The sequence below is a fragment of the Xenopus tropicalis genome, chromosome 8 (genome assembly GCF_000004195.4).
Source record: "Xenopus tropicalis strain Nigerian chromosome 8, UCB_Xtro_10.0, whole genome shotgun sequence".
Classification (NCBI taxonomy): Eukaryota; Metazoa; Chordata; class Amphibia; order Anura; family Pipidae; genus Xenopus; species Xenopus tropicalis.
In genome coordinates this window covers 12,117,384-12,142,965 of record NC_030684.2, presented here as the reverse complement: position 1 = coordinate 12,142,965, position 25,582 = coordinate 12,117,384, and the positions used below count along the sequence as shown (strand labels likewise).

Below are 25,582 nucleotides of genomic sequence, written 5' to 3'. Positions count from 1 at the left end.
CTGATGTTCCTGCCGCTGATGGCTTTTGGGAAGAGCTCCGCCTCCTATTTAGGTGTTTCCTTTGGTGTTTCTCTAGGCCGCCTGCTCCTCTCCATGATTGGTCAGATTCCTGGTGGGTGGTGGAACCAAGTCTGGAAAGGTTTCTGGAAACACACCCGGCATAATCTTGTGGAAGAAGCTCTTGTTGGCTGATACCAGGTGGGTGATGTTACCCATGCACTCCTGCCATAGGGGGCCTGGGCAGTCTCTGGGGGGCACTCTGTTCCAGGGCTCATATTGGAAGATTTGGTGTGCAGCTCTGAGGCAGCACTGGTGGGTAGGCAGGGAAGCCATACTTTGCCATGCTCAGTTCTGCGATGCCTCTAGCAGCTGTAAGGGCATTGGCTGCTCTGGTGATTTTGACAGCCGGACATTCCTTGTTGGACACTCCCCGAAGGGAAGAGTCTTCCAGGAAATACTCGATGGTGGGAGCCCCGAGATGGAAACACAGCCTCCTTAATACCAAGCGCTCTAAATAGGCCATTAATGGAGCTGTGAATCCATCTTCACAGAACAGCGCAAGAAACTGTTTCTGTTTGGGAAGGCCTTTTTCCATGACTTTGCAGGCCAAATACAGACAAGTGCCCCCCATGGCCTTCAGGCTGGCAGCTTTTAGGGGAGTGCAGGCCAGAAACCTTTCCAGATAGTTGACAGCCAGGCACAGGGTCTCAAAGTCCAGTTTATAGGCCCTGTGTGCAGTATTTATTGTTATACTGTGTATTTATCTATTATCTTAATAACCCCCTGTTTGTATGAACGTATCCTACTGTACAGCGCTGCGTACATAAGTAGCGCCTTATAAATAAAGATATACATACACACTTTATTGCTCCTATAATAAGGAATTGTATTTTGAAAGTGATAAGCAATGTAGGTTGGAGTGTTTTTTTTCTCTGCCCCTTTAGGAATGACAGAGGGGGTATAAAGGAAGTGGCTCCCGTAAACCAACTGCTTGATGAACCTGTGGAGGTGAAATGCGTTGCAGGAGGTTTTATAAGCACTCAGCTTGGGAGACAAGCCAAATTATTTTAGTTGATTTTTCTTATATTCATGTAAAGGGGCAATAAATTATACAGTAAATTAGTATCAAACTATTTATAATTGGATAGTCTTGCCTACCATCGAGTACATAATAATATATAATTACCCCTACTGCTTTGTTGGGGAGAGTGATAGGTAACATAGGGCCAGTTTTAGGATGGGAAGGGCAATAGCAGTGGGTCCCCAGGTGGGACATGGCCCCACCCGCTGGCATCTATTTAGCTGATTATGAGTACAGGTATGGGATCCCTTATCCGGAAACCCGTTATCCAGAAAGTTCCGAATTACGGAAAGGCCATCTGCCATAGACTCCATTATAACCAAATGATTTCCCTTTTCTTCATAATAATAAAACAGTACCTGTACTTGATCCCAACTAAGATATAATTACCCCTTATTGGGGCAGAACAGCCCTATTGGGTTTATTTAATGGTTAAATGATTCCTTTTTCTCTGTAATAATAAAACAGTACCTGTACTTGATCCCAACTAAGATATAATTACCCCTTATTGGGGGCAGAACAGCCCTATTGGGTTTATTTAATGGTTAAATGATTCCCTTTTCTCTGTAATAATAAAACAGTACCTGTACTTGATCCCAACTAAGATATAATTACCCCTTATTGGGGGCAGAACAGCCCTATTGGGTTTATTTAATGGTTAAATGATTCCCTTTTCTCTGTAATAATAAAACAGTACCTGTACTTGATCCCAACTAAGATATAATTACCCCTTATTGGGGGCAGAACAGCCCTATTGGGTTTATTTAATGGTTAAATGATTCCCTTTTCTCTGTAATAATAAAACAGTACCTGTACTTGATCCCAACTAAGATATAATTACCCCTTATTGGGGGCAGAACAGCTCTATTGGGTTTATTTAATGGTTAAATGATTCCCTTTTCTCTGTAATAATAAAACAGTACCTGTACTTGATCCCAACTAAGATATAATTACCCCTTATTGGGGGCAGAACAGCTCTATTGGGTTTATTTAATGGTTAAATGATTCCCTTTTCTCTGTAATAATAAAACAGTACCTGTACTTGATCCCAACTAAGATATAATTACCCCTTATTGGGGGCAGAACAGCCCTATTGGGTTTGTTCAATATTTCAATGATTTTTAGCAAACCCAAGTTATGGAGATCCAAATGGGACATAAATGTTTGCTTCTGAATCTGACCTGCGAACTAAGATACCAGGAAAAATCCCAGTGGGCGCTGATATTGTTGGGCCCTGCTACATGCCTGCAAACTAGCCCAATTGCGGATTGAAACAAAATGAAAGATGACCGCGTGTTCCACTGTGGAATGCACAGCCATCTTTATTTTTTTCCCCTGGAGTTATAGCATAGTGAATAGCAGCAGGGTAACAAAGGAGTGTGGAGCTACAGCAGAATGGCAAAGAACGGGCAGTAGGGGCTAGGTGGTGGGCTCTGGTTTGACTGGGCCCAGGTGTTAGTGGGGTCCTCCTGCTGACCAAACCATTTGGCCTTGTATAACCATTCTTATATGAAAGCAAAGAATAGAGAAGGGATGATAGAGGGACTTGTTAAGGGAAGAAACTACTCAGAAAGTAAATAAATTGAGTGCAGAGAGGAGTAAATCTAGTCTGGATTATGGGCTGGTGGTCTAAGGTTTTGTAATGAGCCTTCTCCAACGCAGGGAGGAAACCCACGCAGACACGGAAATGACTTGCAGATAGTACCCTGGCTGGAACTGAACCTAGGACCCAAGTGTTGCAAAGGCAGCAATGGTTACCAATGTCCCACTGTGCTCCATGTAGCTCTTCAAGTTTATATCATGCCCCACCCCTAGCCTCCTTAAAGGCATGGCTAATTCCACATAAAGTGTGTCCCCTTCAGGTGGCAAGTTAGAAGAAGGAGTAGGAGTAGCCATGATTTACTCAGCAAGAGCAGTCATACAAGACTGACCACCAAAATCCATGCAATTTTAGATTTCTGTGACCTGCTCAACCAAAGGGGCTGAGGAAAGAAACATGAATAAATGGACAAACATAATGTAATAGACCAATATGGTACATGTGAGTGCAAGTATGGACCTCAAAGACCAGAGATGGAACGGGAGGTAGTGGGATCGAGTGGGAGACAGATAGGAACATATGGGCAGCAAGTAAACTAGAAGTTGGCTTTAAGGGTGGAATGTATGGGCACCAGAGCTAGAACACAAGGAAACCAGAAATGGAACACAAAAAGAACAAAGGATTGGGCACAAGTAAGCAAGGTATAGAACAAAGGGAAACAATGGATAGAACACAAGGAAACAAGGGATAGAACACAGGAAAAGAAGGGATGAAGAAAAGAAGTGATGGAACGAGAACTGAGGAAACGAGATGGAACATAAGAAAACAAGGGAGGGAACACAAAGAAACTAAGTGATGGAACTCAAGGAATCAAGGGATGGAATTCAAGAAAAAAAGGGATGGAATTGAAGGAAACAAGGGATGGAATTCAAGAAAAAAAGGGATGGAATTGAAGGAATCAAGGGATGGAATTCAAGAAAAAAAGGGATGGAATTGAAGGAAACAAGGGATGGAATTCAAGAAAAAAAGGGATGGAATTGAAGGAAACAAGGGATGGAATTCAAGAAAAAAAGGGATGGAATTGAAGGAATCAAGGGATGGAATTCAAGAAAAAAAGGGATGGAATTGAAGGAAACAAGGGATGGAATTCAAGAAAAAAAGGGATGGAATTGAAGGAAACAAGGGATGGAATTCAAGGAATCAAGGAATGGAACATGGGGAAACAAGGGATGGAATTGAAGGAAACAAGGGATAGAACACAGGAAAATAAGGGATGAAGAAAAGAAGTGATGGAACGAGAAATGAGGAAACGAGATGGAACATAAGAAAACAAGGGAGGGAACACAAAGAAACTAAGTGATGGAACTCAGGAATCAAGGGATGGAATTCAAGGAAACAAGGGATGGAATTGAAGGAAACAAGGGATGGAATCCAAGGAAACAAGGGATGGAATTGAAGGAAACAAGGGATGGAATCCAAGGAAACAAGGGATGGAATTGAAGGAAACAAGGGATGGAATTCAAGGAAACACGGAATGGAACTTAAGAAAACTAGGGATGGCGCACAAGCAAAACAAGGGATGGAAAACAAGAAAACAAGGAATGGAACATGGGGAAACAAGGAATGGAATTGAAGGAAACAAGGAATGGAACTCAAAAAACTAGGGATGAAACACCATGGAACGGGGGATGGAACACAAGAAAACGAGGGATGGAACACAAGAAAACGAGGGATGGAACACAAGGACACAAGGGACAAAACACAAGGAAATGGGAAGAGGCAACAATTAGTTAAAAAAAAGATCAACAGGAACTGAACTCAAATAAACCCAGAAAGGAAACACAATGTAATCTGGGATAGCAGAGCGTGGATTCAGGAATGGAACAGGAACACATATGTGATGGCTCAGAAGACATCATGGATGATACATCCAGCCAATGGTGTTGCTGCATAGATGAAACACCAGTATAAAGTGATATGAATGTAACACGCAGCCAGCACGTCTCATAAGGGAAACAAGGGCACGGGGCATGAAACATACGTGCATCATACACGGAACACAAGGGAATAGGCAAAAACACAAGGTCACCCCAAGGCAGGAACACAAGGGACTGAGGAACCAGAAACCTTGGGCAGAACACAGGGGATGAACGGATGGAAGGCCCAGACAGCAGGGGTGGAACACAAGGCACCTGGAGACTGGAGATACAGACAAGACAGATGATACATAAGGGCACCAGGAACAAAACAACGGGGATTTAGGGATAAACATATATACATTAGTGGCAGAACATGAGAGAACCACAGATAGAACACTCAGGAACCAGGGATGAAACACAAGGGCACCAGGGACAGAAAACTGGGACACTATGGGGGGTATAAACGTATGGAATACATCCATTATTTTGATGTGAGGAAAAAAACACCGTAAATATCAGATGTCAGATGTGGGATTCTTTCATTAGCAAGAAAATGGTTTCACGTCCCATAATATTTTGTAGTTATTGCCTGAGATATGGACATGGTCACGCCTTGGGGCAAAGAGCTAGCACACATATCCTACGCCTTGGAGTTCTACAGAGAGGGACAATGGGAACCAGACTTCAAGGTTGCCTTGCCTTCAGAGTCACACTTGGCCTCCTAGGGCCCACCAGTGATCTGACATTCAGGGCCCCCCAGTGACCTGACATTCAGGGCAACAAAGGGTTGCTGAGAACTGTTCTAGGCTGGGCACACCAGTGACCTGACATTCAGGGTCCACCAGTGACCTGACATTCAGGGTCCACCAGTGACCTGACATTCAGGGCAACAAAGGGTTGCTGAGAACTGTTCTAGGCTGGGCCCACCAGTGACCTGACATTCAGGGCAACAAAGGGTTGCTGAGAACTGTTCTAGGCTGGGCCCACCAGTGACCTGACATTCAGGGCAACAAAGGGTTGCTGAGAACTGTTCTAGGCTGGGCCCACCAGTGACCTGACATTCAGGGCAACAAAGGGTTGCTGAGAACTGTTCTAGGCTGGGCCCACCAGGAGATCTCCTGGTACTGGTAGGGCTGTCCAACACTTTAACATTTCCAAGCAAAAAGCCTCAACAATAAGGCTCCTCCACATGGGACGGTCGCCTACACTGTTTTGATGGGGTAGAACGATCCAATGAGAGAAGGATGAACCAACCCAATGGAAGCTACATCATCATAAACAAGAAAGCCATCAGAGGGTGGGCTAAAGACGGGCATGGAAGCTTATTCAAAGAACCTACAGACCCCCACCCTAGGCACAGGCATTTAACCACCCAATACCTCCATTTTCGATGGGTTCCTGCCCTGCTGGTTGACTCTACCTAGAACAGCAAGACAATGGTGACCTGTTGGGAGCCCTCAGGCAGACGACAATGGCAAAGTAATAAGCTGGAGTCTCTGTCTGGACAAGAGAAGCAATAGCCGGAGATTTCCCATTCACACGGCACCCAAGGGACAGAACTCATCTCACCAATTCATTAGTGCTCCACCTTTGGCGGGTTTGGTTTCTCCCACAGGTTAATTCTTTCACTGAGAAGAAGAAAAAAGAAAATAGGATCCGGGAGCCGGGGAAGGTGGGAGATTTCCTAATGAATTGGGGGATCTTTGACTTTTTAATAATGCTGTTAAAATTGCTTTCCCGCCCCGGTGCCCCGATGCCCCTCCCCCGTCGCGGCTTTATTGTCATTCAAATTTGGGTTATCAGAAATCTGCTCCTAATCAACTACAGCTCGAGGGGGAGGTGGGACATTAGCTCCGATCATAAAGCTCCCAATGTCCTCAATGTAAATATTATCTGGAAATCATGCTTAATGTAAGGTGGGCACCTCCATAGGAACTAACCTCCCATTCCCAAACCGAGGGGGTTAATTTGCAGTTGCCCCTCCCTTTGCTTCTATAACAGCCCCTTCTGGGAAGGTTCCTACTAGGTGTTGGGACATTGTCGGTGGGATTTGTTTCCCTTCAGCCACAAGAACATTGATGTTGGGGATCAGTCCTGGATCCTAGTTGGTGGTAGGAGGAGAGGGGCTTTTATCTGTCACTATTCTTGGTCTGAGGGCACCAGGTGGACAAAACAGCCTTTGACCATGGCCCAAACCATGGAAATCAGCCCCAGACAATTATGTCTCCACCAAACTGGATCATAGACTTCAGGGCAGGCAACTTTCTTCTGGAACCAACCAGACAACATATTTTTCTGCTTCAGTGGTGGAGGCCTTTACACCACCCCAGCCAATGAATTACACATGGTGATGGTGTGTTTGCCTCTGATCCCTCAACAAAGAACCCCCTCAAAAAACTCCATGCTGCCTAAAGATAGTTCTTGTACCTTCATTGCTTCTGGAGACCATTTAGAACTTCACAGTGAGAGTTCCAGCTAAGGACAAGCCATATTCCCCCAGTATCTGGATACTTTTAGACATTTACCCCTTATGTAAAAAAAAAGCCCCAAGTTTGCCCAGGGGCAGTAACCCACAGCAACCAATAAAATGTTTGCTTTTAAACAGGTGACCAGTAAATTCTATCTTCCGATTGGTTGCTATGAGTTATCGCTCCTGGGCAAACTTAGTGTCTTTTATTACATAATTCTCTTAGTATATAACTAGAATATCTCCCATAAAGCGTTCCCAGAGGCACAAACAGCCCCCCCCAGCCCAATAAATAGTGACTGTCTGTGGCACCTTACAGCCCCCCTGGCATTCCCAGTACCCAGAGGCACAAACAGCCCCCCCCAGCCCAATAAATAGTGACTGTCTGTGGCACCTTACAGCCCCCCTGGCATTCCCAGTACCCAGAGGCACAAACAGCCCCCCCAGCCCAATAAATAGTGAGTGTCTGTGGCACCTTACAGCCCCCCTGGCATTCCCAGTACCCAGAGGCACAAACAGCCCCCACCCCCAGCCCAATAAATAGTGACTGTCTGTGGCACCTTAGAGCCCCCCTGGCATTCCCAGTACCCAGAGGCACAAACAGCCCCCCCAGCCCAATAAATAGTCACTGTCTGTGGCACCTTACAGCCCCCCTGGCATTTCCAGTACCCAGAGGCACAAACAGCCCCCCCAGCCCAATAAATAGTCACTGTCTGTGGCACCTTACAGCCCCCCTGGCATTCCCAGTACCCAGAGGCACAAACAGCCCCCCCCAGCCCAATAAAAAGTGACTGTCTGTGGCACCTTACAGCCCCCCTGGCATTCCCAGTACCCAGAGGCACAAACAGCCCCCCCCAGCCCAATAAATAGTGACTGTCTGTGGCACCTTACAGCCCCCCTGGTATTCCCAGTACCCAGAGGCACAAACAGCCCCCCCCCCAGCCCAATAAATAGTGACTGTCTGTGGCACCTTACAGCAGCCCCCCTGGCATTCCCAGTACCCAGAGGCACAAACAGCCCCCCCAGCCCAATAAATAGTGACTGTCTGTGGCACCTTACAGCCCCCCTGGCATTCCCAGTACCCAGAGGCACAAACAGCCCCCCCAGCCCAATAAATAGTGACTGTCTGTGGCACCTTACAGCCCCCCTGGCATTCCCAGTACCCAGAGGCACAAACAGCCCCCCCAGCCCAATAAATAGTGACTGTCTGTGGCACCTTACAGCCCTCCTGGCATTCCCAGTACCCAGAGGCACAAACAGCCCCCCCAGCCCAATAAATAGTGACTGTCTGTGGCACCTTACAGCCCCCCTGGCATTCCCAGTACCCAGAGGCACAAACAGCCCCCCCAGCCCAATAAATAGTGACTGTCTGTGGCACCTTACAGCCCCCCTGGCATTCCCAGTACCCAGAGGCACAAACAGCCCCCCCAGCCAAATAAATAGTGACTGTCTGTGGCACCTTACATCCCCCCTGGCATTCCCAGTACCCAGAGGCACAAACAGCCCCCCCAGCCCAATAAATAGTGACTGTCTGTGGCACCTTATAGCCCCCCTGGCATTCCCAGTACCCAGAGGCACAAACAGCCCCCCCCAGCCCAATAAATAGTGACTGTCTATGGCACCTTACAGCCCCCCTGGCATTCCCAGTACCCAGAGGCACAAACAGCCCCCCCAGCCCAATAAATAGTGAGTGTCTGTGGCACCTTACACCCCCCTGGCATTCCCAGTACCCAGAGGCACAAACAGCCCCCCCCAGCCCAATAAATAGTGACTGTCTATGGCACCTTACAGCCCCCCTGGCATTCCCAGTACCCAGAGGCACAAACAGCCCCCCCCAGCCCAATAAATAGTGACTGTCTATGGCACCTTACAGCCCCCCTGGCATTCCCAGTACCCAGAGGCACAAACAGCCCCCCCAGCCCAATAAATAGTGAGTGTCTGTGGCACCTTACAGCCCCCCTGGCATTTGCAGTGGTAGGAGAAATAAAGCAAGGGGAAACTTGCCCTTTAATATAATAATTAGCATGAAAGGAGCCAGTGCATGATCTATACACACGGTGCCACATGGATGAATATATATAACGGCCTGAGTGATACTGAGGGGATAGATTGTACCCTCACATCAATACAAACCCCACATCAGCCGCAGGGAAAGGTACAGTAGGAAGCGCCTTAATTATTCATGTCTGTTTATTTTGGTCTAAGTCACCTTGTTCTACGGCTCTGATGGAGCAGAGACACCGACGGCAATTACCCAGGGGCCCCGGCGGCACTGTCACTCACACTGGGACCGCCCACTGCTTCTGCTCTCTGCTGTGGGGTGACTGTTACCCCAATGTTTCTATATATCTGTAACCTTGTTATGGGCTAAGGGGGCCCAGCCTGAAGGCCAGTTAGGGGGGGATTTGGGGTGAGTGCTTATTTGTGCCCTGGGTACCCCTGGAACTATAGCGGGGTGACTGTTACCCCAATGTTTCTATATATCTGTAACCTTGTTATGGGCTAAGGGGGCCCAGCCTGAAGGCCAGTTAGGGGGGGATTTGGGGTGAGTGCTTATTTGTGCCCTGGGTACCCCTGGAACTATAGCAGGGTGACTGTTACCCCAATGTTTCTATATATCTGTAACCTTGTTATGGGCTAAGGGGGCCCAGCCTGAAGGCCAGTTAGGGGGGGATTTGGGGTGAGTGCTTATTTGTGCCCTGGGTACCCCTGGAACTATAGTGGGGTGACTGTTACCCCAATGTTTCTATATATCTGTAACCTTGTTATGGGCTAAGGGGGCCCAGCCTGAAGGCCAGTTAGGGGGGGATTTGGGGTGAGTGCTTATTTGTGCCCTGGGTACCCCTGGAACTATAGTGGGGTGACTGTTACCCCAATGTTTCTATATATCTGTAACCTTGTTATGGGCTAAGGGGGCCCAGCCTGAAGGCCAGTTAGGTGGGGATTTGGGGTGAGTGCTTATTTGTTCCCTGGGTACCCCTCAGTGAATGAGCAGTTGGGTCAGGGTGGTTCTGCGCCTAGAACCCTGGTTCATTGCCCCACTTACAGAGAGATCCATCAGGCTGTGCAACAAATTTCCCTTTAATGCAAGATAGACACAAAGAGAAATTGCCGAGTCTGTTTTGTGTCTGGGTTCTTGCTTTTCCCATCAATCCCTCCATATCGATCTCCCATTGGTTGCATCAGTCACTCGTCTTTATTTCTATATATTCAGCCACCAATAGTTTCATTACATTAGGGTGAGTGCCTGCAGTATTCTCCAATCAATCAGCCATCGTTGTACCTCCCTTACAGACAGGCCGCAGCCCGGAACCCCCACATTCTCTAACTACATAAATACGACTAAAGGAACGTCCAATCAAACCTCCCAATGGTAAAATATATACTGTGTAAATACAGAGATTCCTATTGGTTTCCCCAGTGTTAATGCTGAACCGCCATAGCACATAATTGTAAAGGGTAAGTGAAGCTACAAAATCTCTTGACTGTTCAGTACTCCATTCCCCGGTTTCTTTGAAGTCATAAAGCACATTTCCCCCTTAATTTTTAACATTTTTCCCAGAAACCCCTCCGGGGACCGTATGGGAGGCAGAGAAGCTGATGCAAGGCCTTAAGGAGGAAATTGCACTATATGTTTTATTTTTTTTTCTCTAAGTCCTGATCAATACCGGCTCCGGCCGCCGCCAGTGAGCGCACCGGCAATATTCCATGAAATATGTATGAGGGAAGGGGGGCCCCCTAGGGGGGGGAAATGAAAGAGCCCAATACACATGAACTGTATCGACACCGACATTAAACAATAGGGGCAAATGCAATCAGAAAAGGGAAAGTTGCCAAAAAGCCCAATAATAAACGACAGGCGATTATTGATGGGCAGCGGGCGAGAGCCGGCACGGAAGGGGTTAACGAGCACTCCGGGATAGAAGGCGCCGAAGCCCCCGGAATAAGGTCATCATAAATTTAAAGTGGGGGGGAAAAAAAAATGACACTTTATAAATTAGTGATCAGCGAGGAGTTATAAATACCAGTATGAATTTTTAATTCCCCTCCTTGAAGACGAGGATCCTTTCCGCCTGCGGAATGAGGTTCCAGACGTGAGAACGGGCGGCGATTTTCCTTTTGTTCTCGGGCGGCCGAGAAAGGCTAACGATTCCTTCTCTGTATATTTGTATTTATACATATGGGAGGGAGCTGCCATAGTGTTTCCCTTAGACAGTACAGTATGGGGGTACAGCTTATTATGTGCCCAGAACATTCCTTCTCTGTATATTTGTATTTATACATATGGGAGGGAGGTGCCATAGTGTTTCCCTTAGACAGTACAGTATGAGGGTACAGCTTATTGTGTGCCCAGAACATTCCTTCTCTGTATATTTGTATTTATACATATGGGAGGGAGGTGCCATAGTGTTTCCCTTAGACAGTACAGTATGGGGGTACAGCTTATTATGTGCCCAGAACATTCCTTCTCTGTATATTTGTATTTATACATATGGGAGGGAGGTGCCATAGTGTTTCCCTTAGACAGTACAGTATGGGGGTACAGCTTATTATGTGCCCAGAACATTCCTTCTCTGTATATTTGTATTTATACATATGGGAGGGAGGTGCCATAGTGTTTCCCTTAGACAGTACAGTATGGGGGTACAGCTTATTGTGTGCCCAGAACATTCCTTCTCTGTATATTTGTATTTATACATATGGGAGGGAGGTGTCATAGTGTTTCCCTTAGACAGTACAGTATGGGGGTACAGCTTATTGTGTGGCCAGAACATTCCTTCTCTGTATATTTGTATTTATACATATGGGAGGGAGGTGCCATAGTGTTTCCCTTAGACAGTACAGTATGGGGGTACAGCTTATTGTGTGGCCAGAACATTCCTTCTCTGTATATTTGTATTTATACATATGGGAGGGAGGTGCCATAGTGTTTCCCTTAGACAGTACAGTATGGGGGTACAGCTTATTGTGTGGCCAGAACATTCCTTCTCTGTATATTTGTATTTATACATATGGGAGGGAGGTGCCATAGTGTTTCCCTTAGACAGTACAGTATGAGGGTATAGCTTATTGTGTGCCCAGAACATTCCTTCTCTGTATATTTGTATTTATACATATGGGAGGGAGGTGCCATAGTGTTTCCCTTAGACAGTACAGTATGAGGGTATAGCTTATTGTGTGCCCAGAACATTCCTTCTCTGTATATTTGTATTTATACATATGGGAGGGAAGCAAAAGGAAAGGGTTAAGTGGCCGGCCGTAGTGTATTGGCCATAACCATCCAGGAACTGACATTATTAGAAAAATAAAACACACAGTTTCGGAAGGTAATTATGTGGCGAGTGAAATCAATAATGAATCCCAGCGCAGGGTGGGGCCGGCCCTGCTAACGGCACAGTACATTTACCTATTAGGGCTAATGGCTCGTTAGAAGAGAGCAAGGCACGAGCCAATCAGGGCAGGGAAGCATTAGGGCCATGATACTGGCTCTGTATGAGGCAAACTGATGCCAGGGCTCTGCAGGTGAATATCCGGCTGCTAAAAGCTTCACAGGCCTCGTCAGCAATAAAGCCCGGGGCCCTATGTATAATTAATACCCCCGCTGTGCCTCCTGGAACCCGGCTGCACAGGGCAAATGCAAAGGGCTCAATCCAGCTAGAATGCAAACACTCCAATCAGAAAACAAAATGGATTTATTTACAAGGTGAGAAAACCAGTAGAAAAATAGCATTTTCAAGTCAAAGTAGGAGGGATTACAAAATGGCTGCCAAAGTTTTCCAATCAAACATTCGCCGGGATAGGGATTCCCCTGTACTAAGCATAATTCAGCAGGAACAGCCCCCTAAGTTTGCTCATAGCCTGTACAGAGAGATACCATAAAACTATGGCACATAGGGATTCCCCTGTACTAAGCACAATTCAGCAGGAACAGCCCCCTAAGTTTGCTCATAGCCTGTACAGAGAGATACCATAAAACTATGGCACATAGGGATTCCCCTGTACTAAGCACAATTCAGCAGGAACAGCCCCCTAAGTTTGCCCATAGCCTGTACAGAGAGATACCATGAAACTATGTCAGCATAGGAATTCCCCTGTACTAAGCACAATTCAGCAGGAACAGCCCCCTAAGTTTGTTCATAGCCTTTACAGAGAGATACTATAAAACTATTGCAGCATAGGGATTCCCCTGTACTAAGCACAGTTCAGCAGGAACAGCCCCCTAAGTTTGCTCATAGCCTGTACAGAGAGATACCATAAAACTATGGCAGCATAGGGATTCCCTTGTACTAAGCACAGTTCAGCAGGAACAGCCCCCTAAGTTTGCTCATAGCCTGTACAGAGAGATACCATAAAACTATGGCACATAGGGATTCCCCTGTACTAAGCACAATTCAGCAGGAACAGCCCCCTAAGTTTGCTTATAGCCTGGCTGTTCGTGCTGCAAACGTAGGGGGCTGTTCCTGCTGAAGGGGTTGGTATTTGACTAAAGGCTGACAGACAGACAGCCCAGAGATGTATAGGGATAAGGGCAGGTTGAAATAAAGGAAATACAGCAGGGTGGCCGGTTGGCATTGTTGTGCCACTCAGAGAAGCATGAAATAGCGAGAGACTGGGCAGCCAATCACTGCACTTCCCTGACTCTATTCCCTGTTTGCAGTCACTTTGAAATGTCAGCAGTGTGCCCCAGGCCTAGAGCAAACACAGCGATCAATGCGGCTGCCATTTGTAATGCCCAGTGAGAATGCGCCTCTCCTGCCGGGGGCAAAGGTCCCCGCTCTCCGCAGGCTGAATGTCAGTAGGATGAATCGGGCGCCGTCTACTGTCCGGGGGGGGTTGTAATTGATATGAGGACGTTCCACTTAAACCTGGGGGGGGGGGGGGACAGACGGAGATGTGGAAATTGTTTTCAAAGACCCCTCTCGTTCTTTTTTACTGCCTGCAAGAGTCGTGGAAGGCTTCTAGCGTACGGAAATCCCTCCATGTTGGCGGCAGCCCATCCTGCAAGAACTTCCCGCAGCGCTGGCACGGAGCCTGGAACAGCTTGATGTAACTTCTCAACCAGGTCTGCAAGGCAAGGGGGGGGGACAAGCAGGGAAAGAATGGTGAGATCAAGGATTCAAAGCCCCCCCCCCCAACTGTCCCCTCACTGTCACACCCAATGCTCTGCCCAGGAGATGCCAACCACAAGCCTGGCACACTCCCTTATACTGGCACATTATTATTATTATTAGTGCCTGTTATTTGAAGGGTAAGAAATAGGGATAAGAACCAAGGAAACTATCAAATAGGGCCCATAATAGAACCCAGTACCAAGGGCCCATCTCACAGACAGATATAGTAAGTGCTTAATGATATTAGTGCCATTTGGGTTCAATGCCATGGTGCCCTGGCAGCCCAGTCAGTCAAAATAGGCCCTGGCATAGGTCGGCCCCTAAGCTCCGGCACAACAGGGCGGCCCCTAAGCTCAGGCACAACAGGGCGGCCCCTAAGCTCCGGCACAACAGGGCGGCCCCTAAGCTCCGGCACAACAGGGCGGCCCCTAAGCTCCGGCACAACAGGGCGGCCCCTAAGCTCCGGCACAACAGGGCGGCCCCTAAGCTCCGGCACAACAGGGCGGCCCCTAAGCTCCGGCACAACAGGGCAGCCCCTAAGCTACTGGGGGCCTTCAGTATAGAAGGCCTTTTCTTTGTCTATGACCATGGCTATAAATTAGCCTGGATCGTGCCATTTCCCTGCGCTGGCTGTTAATAGCCGCACTTATAGGGATGGGGACTGATGTGGTGGGGAGGGTTGAGAAGCTGAGGAATTAGTAACTGGGGCGCATGGGGGGTCCCTGAAATGGCAGCCCCAATGGGTCCCACTCTGTCACTGTTCCCCCATCTGTTAGCCAATATAGCTGGTGGGGTAATTGTCTGTGATAGGTGCCCCTTACGGTACATATAAATGATGGGTATGTCCCCTTTAAGGCTGTGCCACACCCCTGGGCCATCAGAATCAGTGCAAGACCAAAGTCCATCCCTTTATCTAAACTGATAATTAAAAGTGGATCTGTAAGGGTCACGCTACACCGCACCGCTGATTGGCACCGGGGGCCACGGTATTGACATTTTCATTGAGCATCTGTCAGGCTGCTTGGGACGGCATCTCTGCTGGATATTTAGCCAATCAAGCGTGGGGCCCCTGGACGGAAATACATGTTGTATCACAAATAGGTTGTGTTCCTGCTTGGGTAACCCCGAGACCTTTCCACCTGTCAGAATATATTGCAGCAATGGGCATGGCATGGATAGAAAAGCCACGAGCAGGAACGATTGTGGGAATAGATTTCTAGCATGATCTTTAACTGTAAATGGGATTCTGGGACTTGTAGTGCAGCAACATCCCCCCCCCCCCAACATTTTGTCAGGGGTACCCAGGGCACAAATAAGCACTCGCCCCAAATCCCCCCCTAACTGGCCTTCAGGCTGGGCCCCCTTAGCCCATAACAAGGTTACAGATATATAGAAACATTGGGGTAACAGTCACCCTGCTATAGTTCCAGGGGTACCCAGGGCACAAATAAGCACTCATCCCAAATCCCCCCCTAACTGGCCTTCAGGCTGGGGCCCCTTAGCCCATAACAAGGTTACAGATATATAGAAACATTGGGGTAACAGTCACCCTGCTATAGTTCCAGGGGTACCCAGGGCACAAATAAGCACTCACCCCAAATCCCCCCCTAACTGGCCTTCAGGCTGGGCCCCCTTAGCCCATAACAAGGTTACAGATATATAGAAACATTGGGGTAACAGTCACCCTGCTATAGTTCCAGGGGTACCCAGGGCACAAATAAGCACTCACCCCAAATCCCCCCTAACTGGCCTTCAGGCTGGGCCCCCTTAGCCCATAACAAGGTTACAGATATATAGAAACATTGGGGTAACAGTCACCCTGCTATAGTTCCAGGGGTACCCAGGGCACAAATAAGCACTCACCCCAAATCCCCCCCATAACTGGCCTTCAGGCTGGGCCCCCTTAGCCCATAACAAGGTTACAGATATATAGAAACATTGGGGTAACAGTCACCCTGCTATAGTTCCAGGGGTACCCAGGGCACAAATAAGCACTCACCCCAAATCCCCCCCTAACTGGCCTTCAGGCTGGGTCCCCTTAGCCCATAACAAGGTTACAGATATATAGAAACATTGGGGTAACAGTCACCCTGCTATAGTTCCAGGGGTACCCAGGGCACAAATAAGCACTCACCCCAAATCCCCCCTAACTGGCCTTCAGGCTGGGCCCCCTTAGCCCATAACAAGGTTACAGATATATAGAAACATTGGGGTAACAGTCACCCTGCTATAGTTCCAGGGGTACCCAGGGCACAAATAAGCACTTACCCCCAAATCCCCCCCTAACTGGCCTTCAGGTTGGGCCCCCTTAGCCCATAACAAGGTTACAGATATATAGAAACATTGGGGTAACAGTCACCCTGCTATAGTTCCAGGGGTACCCAGGGCACAAATAAGCACTCACCCCAAATCTCCCCCAAACAGTTCCAGTAAGTAAGACACTACAGACTCTTACCATAAAGGATCGGACCACTACATCGGGCATCTGCGGCAGTTGGTAATGGAGGAGGGCGGTGGTGGCATGATCCGTCACCTGAAACACCAAGAAGTTAGATGACAAATTAGAACTTGCCTCCCAGATGATGGGGGGGGGGGGGGTATAAAGATAAATAACAGCCAAGCCCTGGTAGGACCCTGGTTGGTATGAAGGTACAGACTATTGCAACGTGCCTAGAGAAAATGTACTGTAATCCCCACACCAGGACACAAACGTTGCAACGTCGCCAAGCAAGCGGATCTTCTCCCAAACGTTCGAATTATTACGGTGGGCATAGGCAAAGTTGGTCTAGGGACCACATCAACGAGCCGATGCGGTCCCTGAGTCGACTAGATTTTTTAAACTGCCCGATCGAGATTTGACCGATTTCAGGCCAGATATCAGTCGGGCAGGCCCGTCGGTAGTGCCCATACACGGGCCGATACAATCGGCCCATGTATGGGGACCTAAGCCATCTTGTCTTGATCTTAAAACAAATGATCGAATAAACGGGCATAGGCACCATTGGTTCAGGGACCACATCAACAAGCCGATGCGGTCCCTGCTCCAACAGAACAACAAAAGCCCAATTTTAGGCCAGATCTCAGTCTAAAGGGCCTGAAAATCGGCATGGCCACCTTTACACTGAGTGTCAACCAGTATCTGCCCACAGTGCTCATATGGGTTCATCTTCAAACTGGGAGACTTTATCTCTTGGCTAACATGGCTCTTCTCCAACATGGAAGATAAAACATTGGGCAACTGGGCCTGCCTAGAACCTAAACACATGGCATTAAACCTGGTAGCTAAGCAACGCTAATGACTTAATTTACCCAAAATACATTGCGTTTCTTAGTTACCGTTGGCAGATACCACAGTATCGCAATCTTGGGCTCTACGTTGTTGCTTCCCGTCCTTGTTTGAGAGGCTTGGGAAGAAGTTAGCAGCTAGAAACAGACATCGCTAACTCCCACTCGCCTGCAAATGATTTGACACATCTAAAAAGAGTGCAACTCCGCATCTGGTGAAATCCAAGCCTTCGGGCAAGAGAAGAAAAAAAAAAAGCGCCGTCAATAGGGAAGAAGACAGGCTTTTTATTCGAGCAAACAGAGAGAAAGAAACGAGCAAGAAAAACACGGGGAGATCAATGTCAGACGGCAGGTGGAAGAAGAAGACGAAAACCATCGACGTGTTTGAGCTTTCAGAAGGGAGAGTGATGGCAGAACAAGGAAGAAAGTTTGCTGGCGAGAGAAATGAGAAGGAAAGACGATAAAATGGGAGGGACGGCTTCTAGAGAGAAGGAGGGGGGACGCATAGATCTGTGGGCTCCGAAAACCAAAGTAATGTGTTTATCATTATGGCAGTCAGACAGTGTCTCTAGCAGGACGTGTTCCGGGCTATGGGGGCTCGTTCCTTACGCTTCTCTCTAATGCCATTAGTTCTGTGTCACCTGTGGCTTTCAGCTTATCAAGAAGTATCTGAACAACCATGTCTATAGCATGCGCCCACCAGGCTATGGGAAGAGCCCATTGGGTGGTCCCTTGTCCCAGCATTCTCATTATGAGCGTGTGTGTGACCAACAAGGTGGCCCACACTAGGACTTCCCTCCCAGTGTGGGCACCATTGTGCTCAAAAGAGGCAAGTATCTGTATCCAAACATGATTCTCGCTATAGTTGTGCGCCTGTTGACGCAGGGGAACTCTTGAGCAACTGCCATTTCAAGCTGGCGGTAATTCCTGGGTTCCCACTGCATCAATACAAGCAAAAGACTTGCACCGAGTGCAGGAAATTACGCCATCCAAAGTCAATTTTTAGCACTATCTGACTCTTGGGGTGCATAGGATCCCTTGGATTAAGCAAAACGAGAAGAGTGATCCAATAGAATCATGTTATACCTCCCACCACCAATTATAAAGGGGTCACTGTGTACCTCAAAGATATGCTAAAAATGGCAAAAGTCCTGGTCAAAGCCCTACTGTTCTCCATCAATGAACCTATGCATAAAATGGTTATTATTCTACTATATGTCGACTTGGCCAATGGCCACCAGTCAGTCTAGAAGGTCCTTGTCTATTCTTAAACAACAGGCTCGTCCTATCTGAATAGTACATGCCAATAGGATCATGTTATACCTCCCACCACCAATTATAAAGGGGCTCACTCTGTACCTCAAAGAAATGCTAAAAATGACAAAAGTTCTGGTCAAAATCCTACTGTTCTCCATCAATGAACCTATTCATAAAATGGTTATTATTCTACTATAGGTCGACTTGGCCAATGGCCACCAGTCAGTCTAGAAGGTCCTTGTCTATTCTTAAACAGGCTCGTCCTATCTGAATATTACATGCCAATAGGATCATGTTATACCTCCCACCACCAGAAGTCCTGGTGAAAATCCTACTGTTCTCCATCAATGCCAATGGCCACCAGTCAGTCTAGAAGGTCCTTGTCTATTCTTAAACAACAGGCTCGTCCTATCTGAATAGTACATGCCAATAGGATCATGTTATACCTCCCACCCCCAATTATAAAGGGGCTCACTCTGTACCTCAAAGATATGCTAAAAATGGCAAAAGTCCTGGTCAAAGCCCTACTGTTCTCCATCAATGAACCTATGCATAAAATGGTTATTATTCTACTATATGTCGACTTGGCCAATGGCCACCAGTCAGTCTAGAAGGTCCTTGTCTATTCTAAAACAACAGGCTCGTCCTATCTGAATAGTACATGCCAATAGGATCATGTTATACCTCCCACCACCAGAAGTCCTGGTGAAAATCCTACTGTTCTCCATCAATGCCAATGGCCACCAGTCAGTCTATAACAGGGGTGGGCAAACTACGGCCTGCGGGCCACATCCGGCCCCTTGGCCTTTTTAATCCGGCCCGCCGACGACGCCAAGTCTCATCACGCGAGACTTGGTGTCATTGGCGGGCCGGAATTAAAGAGATGAAGGGGGCATAACGCTGGCCTGGCCCTGCCCGCCCTGGCCCGGGGTGAGTAAATGTGGCCCGTGATCCAAAAAGTTTGCCCACCCCTGGTCTATAAGGTCCTTGTCTATTCTTAAAGAACAGGCTCATCCTATCTGAATAGTACATGCCAATAGGATCATGTTATACCTCCCACCACCAATTATAAAGGGGCTCACTCTGTACCTCAAAGAAATGCTAAAAATGACAAAAGTTCTGGTCAAAATCCTATTATCCTTGTTATTATTCTACTATAGGTCGACTTGGCCAATGGCCACCAGTCAGTCTAGAAGGTCTATTCTTAAAGAACAGGCTCGTCCTATCTGAATATTACATGCCGACAGGATCATGTTATACCTCCCACCACCAGAAGTCCTGGTGAAAATCCTACTGTTCTCTATCAATGCCAATGGCCACCAGTCAGTCTAGAAGGTCCTTGTCTATTCTTAAAGAACAGGCTCGTCCTATGTGAATATTACATGCCAATAGGATCATGTTATACCTCCCACCACCAGAAGTCCTGGTGAAAATCCTACTGTTCTCCATCAATGCCAATGGCCACCAGTCAGTCTATAAGGTCCTTGTCTATTCTTAAAGAACAGGCTCGTCCTATCTGAATATTACATGCCTTATCAATAAATCAAGATCCGAGGCTGACATTGAAGGTGCCACATGGTAAAGGCAAAGCTCACCGCGGCACAGGAAAATAAGCCCCAATTAATTCAGGAGAACTCTGCAGAGGCCACCAGCGCGCATATAATAACATGAATAGCAATGACATGATCCAGGGCACGCTTGTACAGCTTGATATTTTCACATTAACGGGAAGGTGGCCGATCGATGTTGTGCTGAATAGGGAACGGCTCGTACGCGGGGAAAGCCAAGGAATACATTTGCTTGCCCCGCTGCAACCTGACTAGGCATCTTGGGAAGGCGTGTGGTGGGAGCACCTTGTCGGTGACCATGAAGTTCAGCCCGCGCTCACCTTGAGCAGATATTATCGATACGGCAATCCATCGGCCTCATGAATGCATTCATCGCGTGGCACTTTAGCTTACTCGGAGGTTATTGATGAGAATATATTTTCATAAATTACACGGCGGCGTTGTCTTAGCAGAGCAAATTCTACTCTACATCTTGGAAACGCCACCATCCTCGTGGCTTTATCACTGTCTGAAGATGTTATAACCGGCAATCTCGGCGCGGCTTCTCCCAGAGGGGCCCTCGTGTCGGCCAGCAGATAAACAGTTCCCAGGCTGATCTCCAATAACCTTCATGGATTTATGTATTTTCTTTTAGCGCAAGTCTAAAGGCCAACACAAAGTCTACATTTGTTTGAGAAAGAACTAGCAATTTTCCCTTGCAAACTGCTCACATAATTCATAATCGGCAGAGATGTCGCGCTCGTAATCAAGCCCCGGGGGCGCTCTGGCCGCTGAGGGGCCCTATTCTACATGCTCAAATGTTGTAAGGGCAGCAATTTCATGTTATGTTCCACAAGATCTATCATTTTGGCATAGCGATTTGGTCTGTAAATGTGTAATTCACTCTATCAATAGAAGGCAATGGGTTTAATTATGTATACCTCCCTGTGGATGGATAGATTTAAGGCTGGGAGGGGTTAAGGCAGTCAAGAAATGCCCAAAGAAAAGGAGAGGGGCAGTGTGGGAACATTACCCAGCAAGAGGGACATACAAGTATTAGTACTGTGATTTTCCAAGCGTTGCCTACAAGGGGGTTATATCCTACAGCAGTTACATAGTTACATAGGGTTGAAAAAAGACCAGTGTCCATCAAGTTCAACCCATCCAAGTAAACCCAGCACACTTAACCCACACCTACCAATCTATACACTCACATACATACACTATATATACAACCACTAGTACTAACTGTAGATATTAGTATCACAATAGCCTTGGATATTCTGATTGATCAAGAACTCATCCAGGCCCCTCTTATAGGCACTAACAGAATCTGCCATTACCACATCACTAGGAAGGGCATTCCCCAACCTCACTGCCCTCACCGTGAGGAACCCCCTACGCTGCTTCAAATGGAAGCTCCTTTCCTCTAATCTAAAGGGGTGACCTCTGGTGCGTTGATTGTTTTTATGGGAAAAAAGAACATCCCCCAACTGCCTATAATCCCCTCTAATGTACTTGTACAGAGTAATCATGTCCCCTCGCAAGCACCTCTTTTCCAGAGAAAACAACCTCAACCTCGACAGTCTCACCTCATAGTTTAAATCTTCCATCCCCTTTACCAGTTTAGTTGCAGTCTCTGCACTCTCTCCAGCTCATTAATATCCTTCTTAAGGACTGGAGCCCAAAACTGCACTGCATACTCAAGGTGAGGCCTTACCAGGGACCTATAAAGGGGCAAAATTATGTTCTCATCCCTTGAGTCAATGCCCTTTTTTATACAAGACAGCACTTTATTTGCTTTAGTAGCCACAGAATGACACTGCCTGGCATTAGACAACTTGTTATCAACAAAAACCCCTAGATCCTTCTCCATTAAGGATACCCCCAACACACTACCATTCAGTAGATAGTTCGCGTTTATATTATTTCTACCAAAGTGCATAACTTTGCACTTATCAACATTGAACCTCATTTTCCAGTTTGCTGCCCAGTTATCTAATTTTGTCAAATCGCTCTGCAAAGCGGCACATCCTGCATGGAACTTATAGTTTTGCACAATTTAGTGTCATCAGCAAAAATAGAAACAATACTGTCTATGCCCCCCTCCAGGTCATTAATAAACAAGTTAAAAAGCAAAGGCCCAAGGACTGACCCCTGCGGTACTCCACTAACCACACTGGTCCAATTAGAAAATGTTCCATTTACCACCACTCTTTGTACTCTATCCTTCAGCCAGTTCTCTATCCAATTACAAATATTATGTTCTAGGCCAATATTCCTTAATTTGATCATTAACCTTCTGTGAGGTACTGTATCAAACGCTTTAGCAAAGTCCAAGTAGATGACATCAACTGCCATTCCAGCATCAAGGTTCCTACTCACCTCCTCATAAAAGGCGACTAAATTAGTCTGGCAAGATCTGTTACGCATAAAACCATGCTGGCACAAACTAATAGTATTGTGAACTGCAATGTATTCAAGTACCCTATCCCTTATTACCCCTTCCAAAAGTTTTCCTACTACTGATGTCAGACTAACAGGCCTATAGTTTGCAGGCTGAGAACGGGATCCCTTTTTAAATAACGGCACCACATTAGCAATCCGCCAGTCTCTTGGCACCATGCGAGACCTCAATGAATCCTGAAAAATTAAGTGAAGAGGTTTGGCAATCACAGCGCTCAGCTCATTTAATACCCTGGGATGAATCCCATCCGGCCCTGGGCCTTTGTTTAGCTTTACATGTTCAAGTCTCTTTTGAATTTCCTCCCGAGTGACCCATGCGCCAATAGCTAAATTACTAGAACTAGGCATATTACAAGGGAAGCCTTCATTATCTGGCTCCTCAGATGTATAGACAGATGAAAAATAAGAGTTCAAAATTTCAGCTTTTTCCCCGTTCTCATCAACCAACGTACCCCCCCGTGATAATAAAGTTCCCACCCCTTCTTGCTTCATTTTTTTATTATTCACATAATTAAAAAATAATTTTGGATTCTTTTTACTCCTAGCTGCAATATCCCTTTCCATCTCTATTTTAGCTTGCCTGATAGCTTTTTTTCTGCTTTATTTGCTTCCTTGTACCTGATGAAAGTTTCTGCTGTCCCAGCTAACTTGAATGCCCTAAAAGCACGTTTTTTCTTACCAACCTCGACCTTTACTCTTTTATTCAGCCATAAAGGTTTTGCTTTGCGATGCCTCTCCTTGCTTACAAGGGGGATATACTGTTGTGTATACCTACAAAGCAATGTTTTAAAGATGTTCCATTTTCCTTCTGTGTCTAACCCCATGAAAAGCCTTTCCCAGTTGACACCTTGCAGAGATGCCCTTATACTGGCAAAGTCTGCACGTCTAAAATTGAGCGTATTAGTTACTCCCTTATAGCGCTGTCTCTGCAGCATTATCTCAAAGGAGACCATGTTGTGATCACTGTTCCCCAAATGCTCACCCACACAAATGTTAGAGATAAGTTCATTATTATTAGAAATCACCAGGTCCAAAATAGCGTCATTCCTAGTAGGTTCTTGAACCACCTGAAATAAAAAGTTGTCATTTAGCATATTTACAAACCTACTAGCTTTTTCTGACTTAGCCACCCCATTACTCCAGTCAATGTCCGGATAATTAAAGTCCCCCATAACAACAACTTGACCAGTTTTGAAGCCTCCTCCATTTGCAACAATAGCTGGGCCTCATCCCCCTCATCTATACGGGGTGGTTTATAACATACACCAATGATCATTTTCTTTGTGACCTTCAGCCCTACTGAAATTTCTACCCAAAGAGATTCAACGTTTTCATTGGTAATGTCTTTGTTACATGGCTTTAAATCTGACTTTACATAAAGACAAACCCCTCCACCCTTTTTAATCTCTCTGTCCCTCCTAAAAAGCGTATAACCATTTAAATTCGCAGCCCAGTCACATTTATCATCCCACCAGGTCTCAGTGATACCTATTAAATCATAATTTTCAATACATGCAATAGCCTGCAACTCCCCTAATTTTCCCGACAAGCTACGCGCATTAGCCAGCATGCAGCGGAGATTATTACTTCTCCCTCTGATGTTTACATTAGCTAAGGGAGAATTAGAGCTAAGGCAATTATGAGACTGCTTTCCTTGTAACGGAAGCTCCTTATCTGATAAACTATATGCCCCCCTCACTCCTCCCCCACAACCCTTTGCTAGTCCCCCTACCCCGTCTACACTAATTTTCCTATGGAATTCTAGCTCACCCACCCCCCCCTTGTCTAGTTTAAACACTCCTCCAACCTCTTAACCATTCTCTCCCCTAGCACAGCAGACCCCCTTCCATTGAGGTGCAATCCGTCAGGGCTGTATAGATTGTACCCCAAGGAAAAGTCAGCCCAGTGCTCTAGGAACCCAAACCCTTCCTTCCTACACCAAGACTTTAGCCACGCATTTAGCTCCCTAAGCTCCCGCTGTCTCCCTAAACTTGCACGTGGCACCGGCAAAATTTCCGAAAAAATGACATTGGAGGACCTTTGCCTAATCTTAGAGCCTAGATCCCTGAACTCACTCTTTAAAGTCCCCCACCTACCGTTCATTTTGTCGTTAGTACCGATATGTACCAAGACAGCCGGGTCATGCCCAGCCCCTCCCAATAATGTGTCAACCCGATCAACCACATACCCAACCCTGGCACCAGGAAGACAGCAAACTGTCCGGTTGAAGCGATCCGCTCGACAGATTACCCTGTCCACTTTCCTAATGATCGAATCCCCTATAACCACCATCTGTTTAGGCCTAGCTCTGCTCTCCTCCCCAACCAGTGGCTCGGGGGCAACGAGCTCCCCAACCCCATGGATGTTGCTCTCAGTGCCCCCAAACCAGGGAGTTATTTTTGAATTCCTGACTTGGGGGCAAGTTTTGGTTGAATAAAAACAAGATTTCCTACCAAATAAAGCCCCTGTAAGCTGATAGTGTGCACAGAGGCTGCCTAATAGCCAATCACAGCCCTTATTTGGCTCCTCCATGAACGTTTATGGTGCTTGTGTTGCTCTCTGAGTCTTTTTACATTTGACTGTGGCTCACGAGTAAATGTCCCCATACACGGGCCGATAGTAGCTGCCAGTATCGGTCCCTTGGACTGATTCGGCAGCTTATCGGCCCGTGTAGGGGCAGAAACGAGGGGCCTGCCCGACCGATATCTGGCCTAAAATTGGCCAGATATCGATCGGGCAGGTTAGAAAATTCAGTCAGATCGGGGACCGCATCGGCTTGTTGATGTGGTCCCCGAACCGACTGCCCATTGCCGCCAATATAATTCGATCGTTTGGCCCCAGGGCCAAACGATCGAATTTTTTTTTTTTACCTACAAGCTTCCCTGATATCGCCCCCCCCTTAGGTGGG

The 25,582-nt window shown here is 46.9% G+C and overlaps 1 protein-coding gene across 2 annotated transcripts in view; it reads right to left on the bottom strand.

Annotated features, from left to right (window-relative positions):
* Window positions 1-12,682: 12,682 nt before the first annotated feature.
* med27 (mediator complex subunit 27) overlaps window positions 12,683-25,582 on the bottom strand; it is a 173,747-nt gene continuing 160,847 nt past the window's right edge. The window contains exons 7-10 of one of the 2 annotated variants that reach the window (NM_001011132.1): window positions 16,575-16,652; window positions 13,886-14,072; window positions 13,340-13,462; window positions 12,683-12,960 (exon numbers count right to left, since the gene is read on the bottom strand). In NM_001011132.1, the coding sequence (NP_001011132.1) occupies window positions 13,938-14,072; window positions 16,575-16,652 (213 nt within the window). In that variant the 3' untranslated portion in view covers window positions 12,683-12,960; window positions 13,340-13,462; window positions 13,886-13,937. Of the gene's footprint in view, window positions 12,961-13,339; window positions 13,463-13,874; window positions 14,073-16,574; window positions 16,653-25,582 lie in introns of those variants that run through there. The other variant, XM_018096710.2, reaches the window with a different exon arrangement.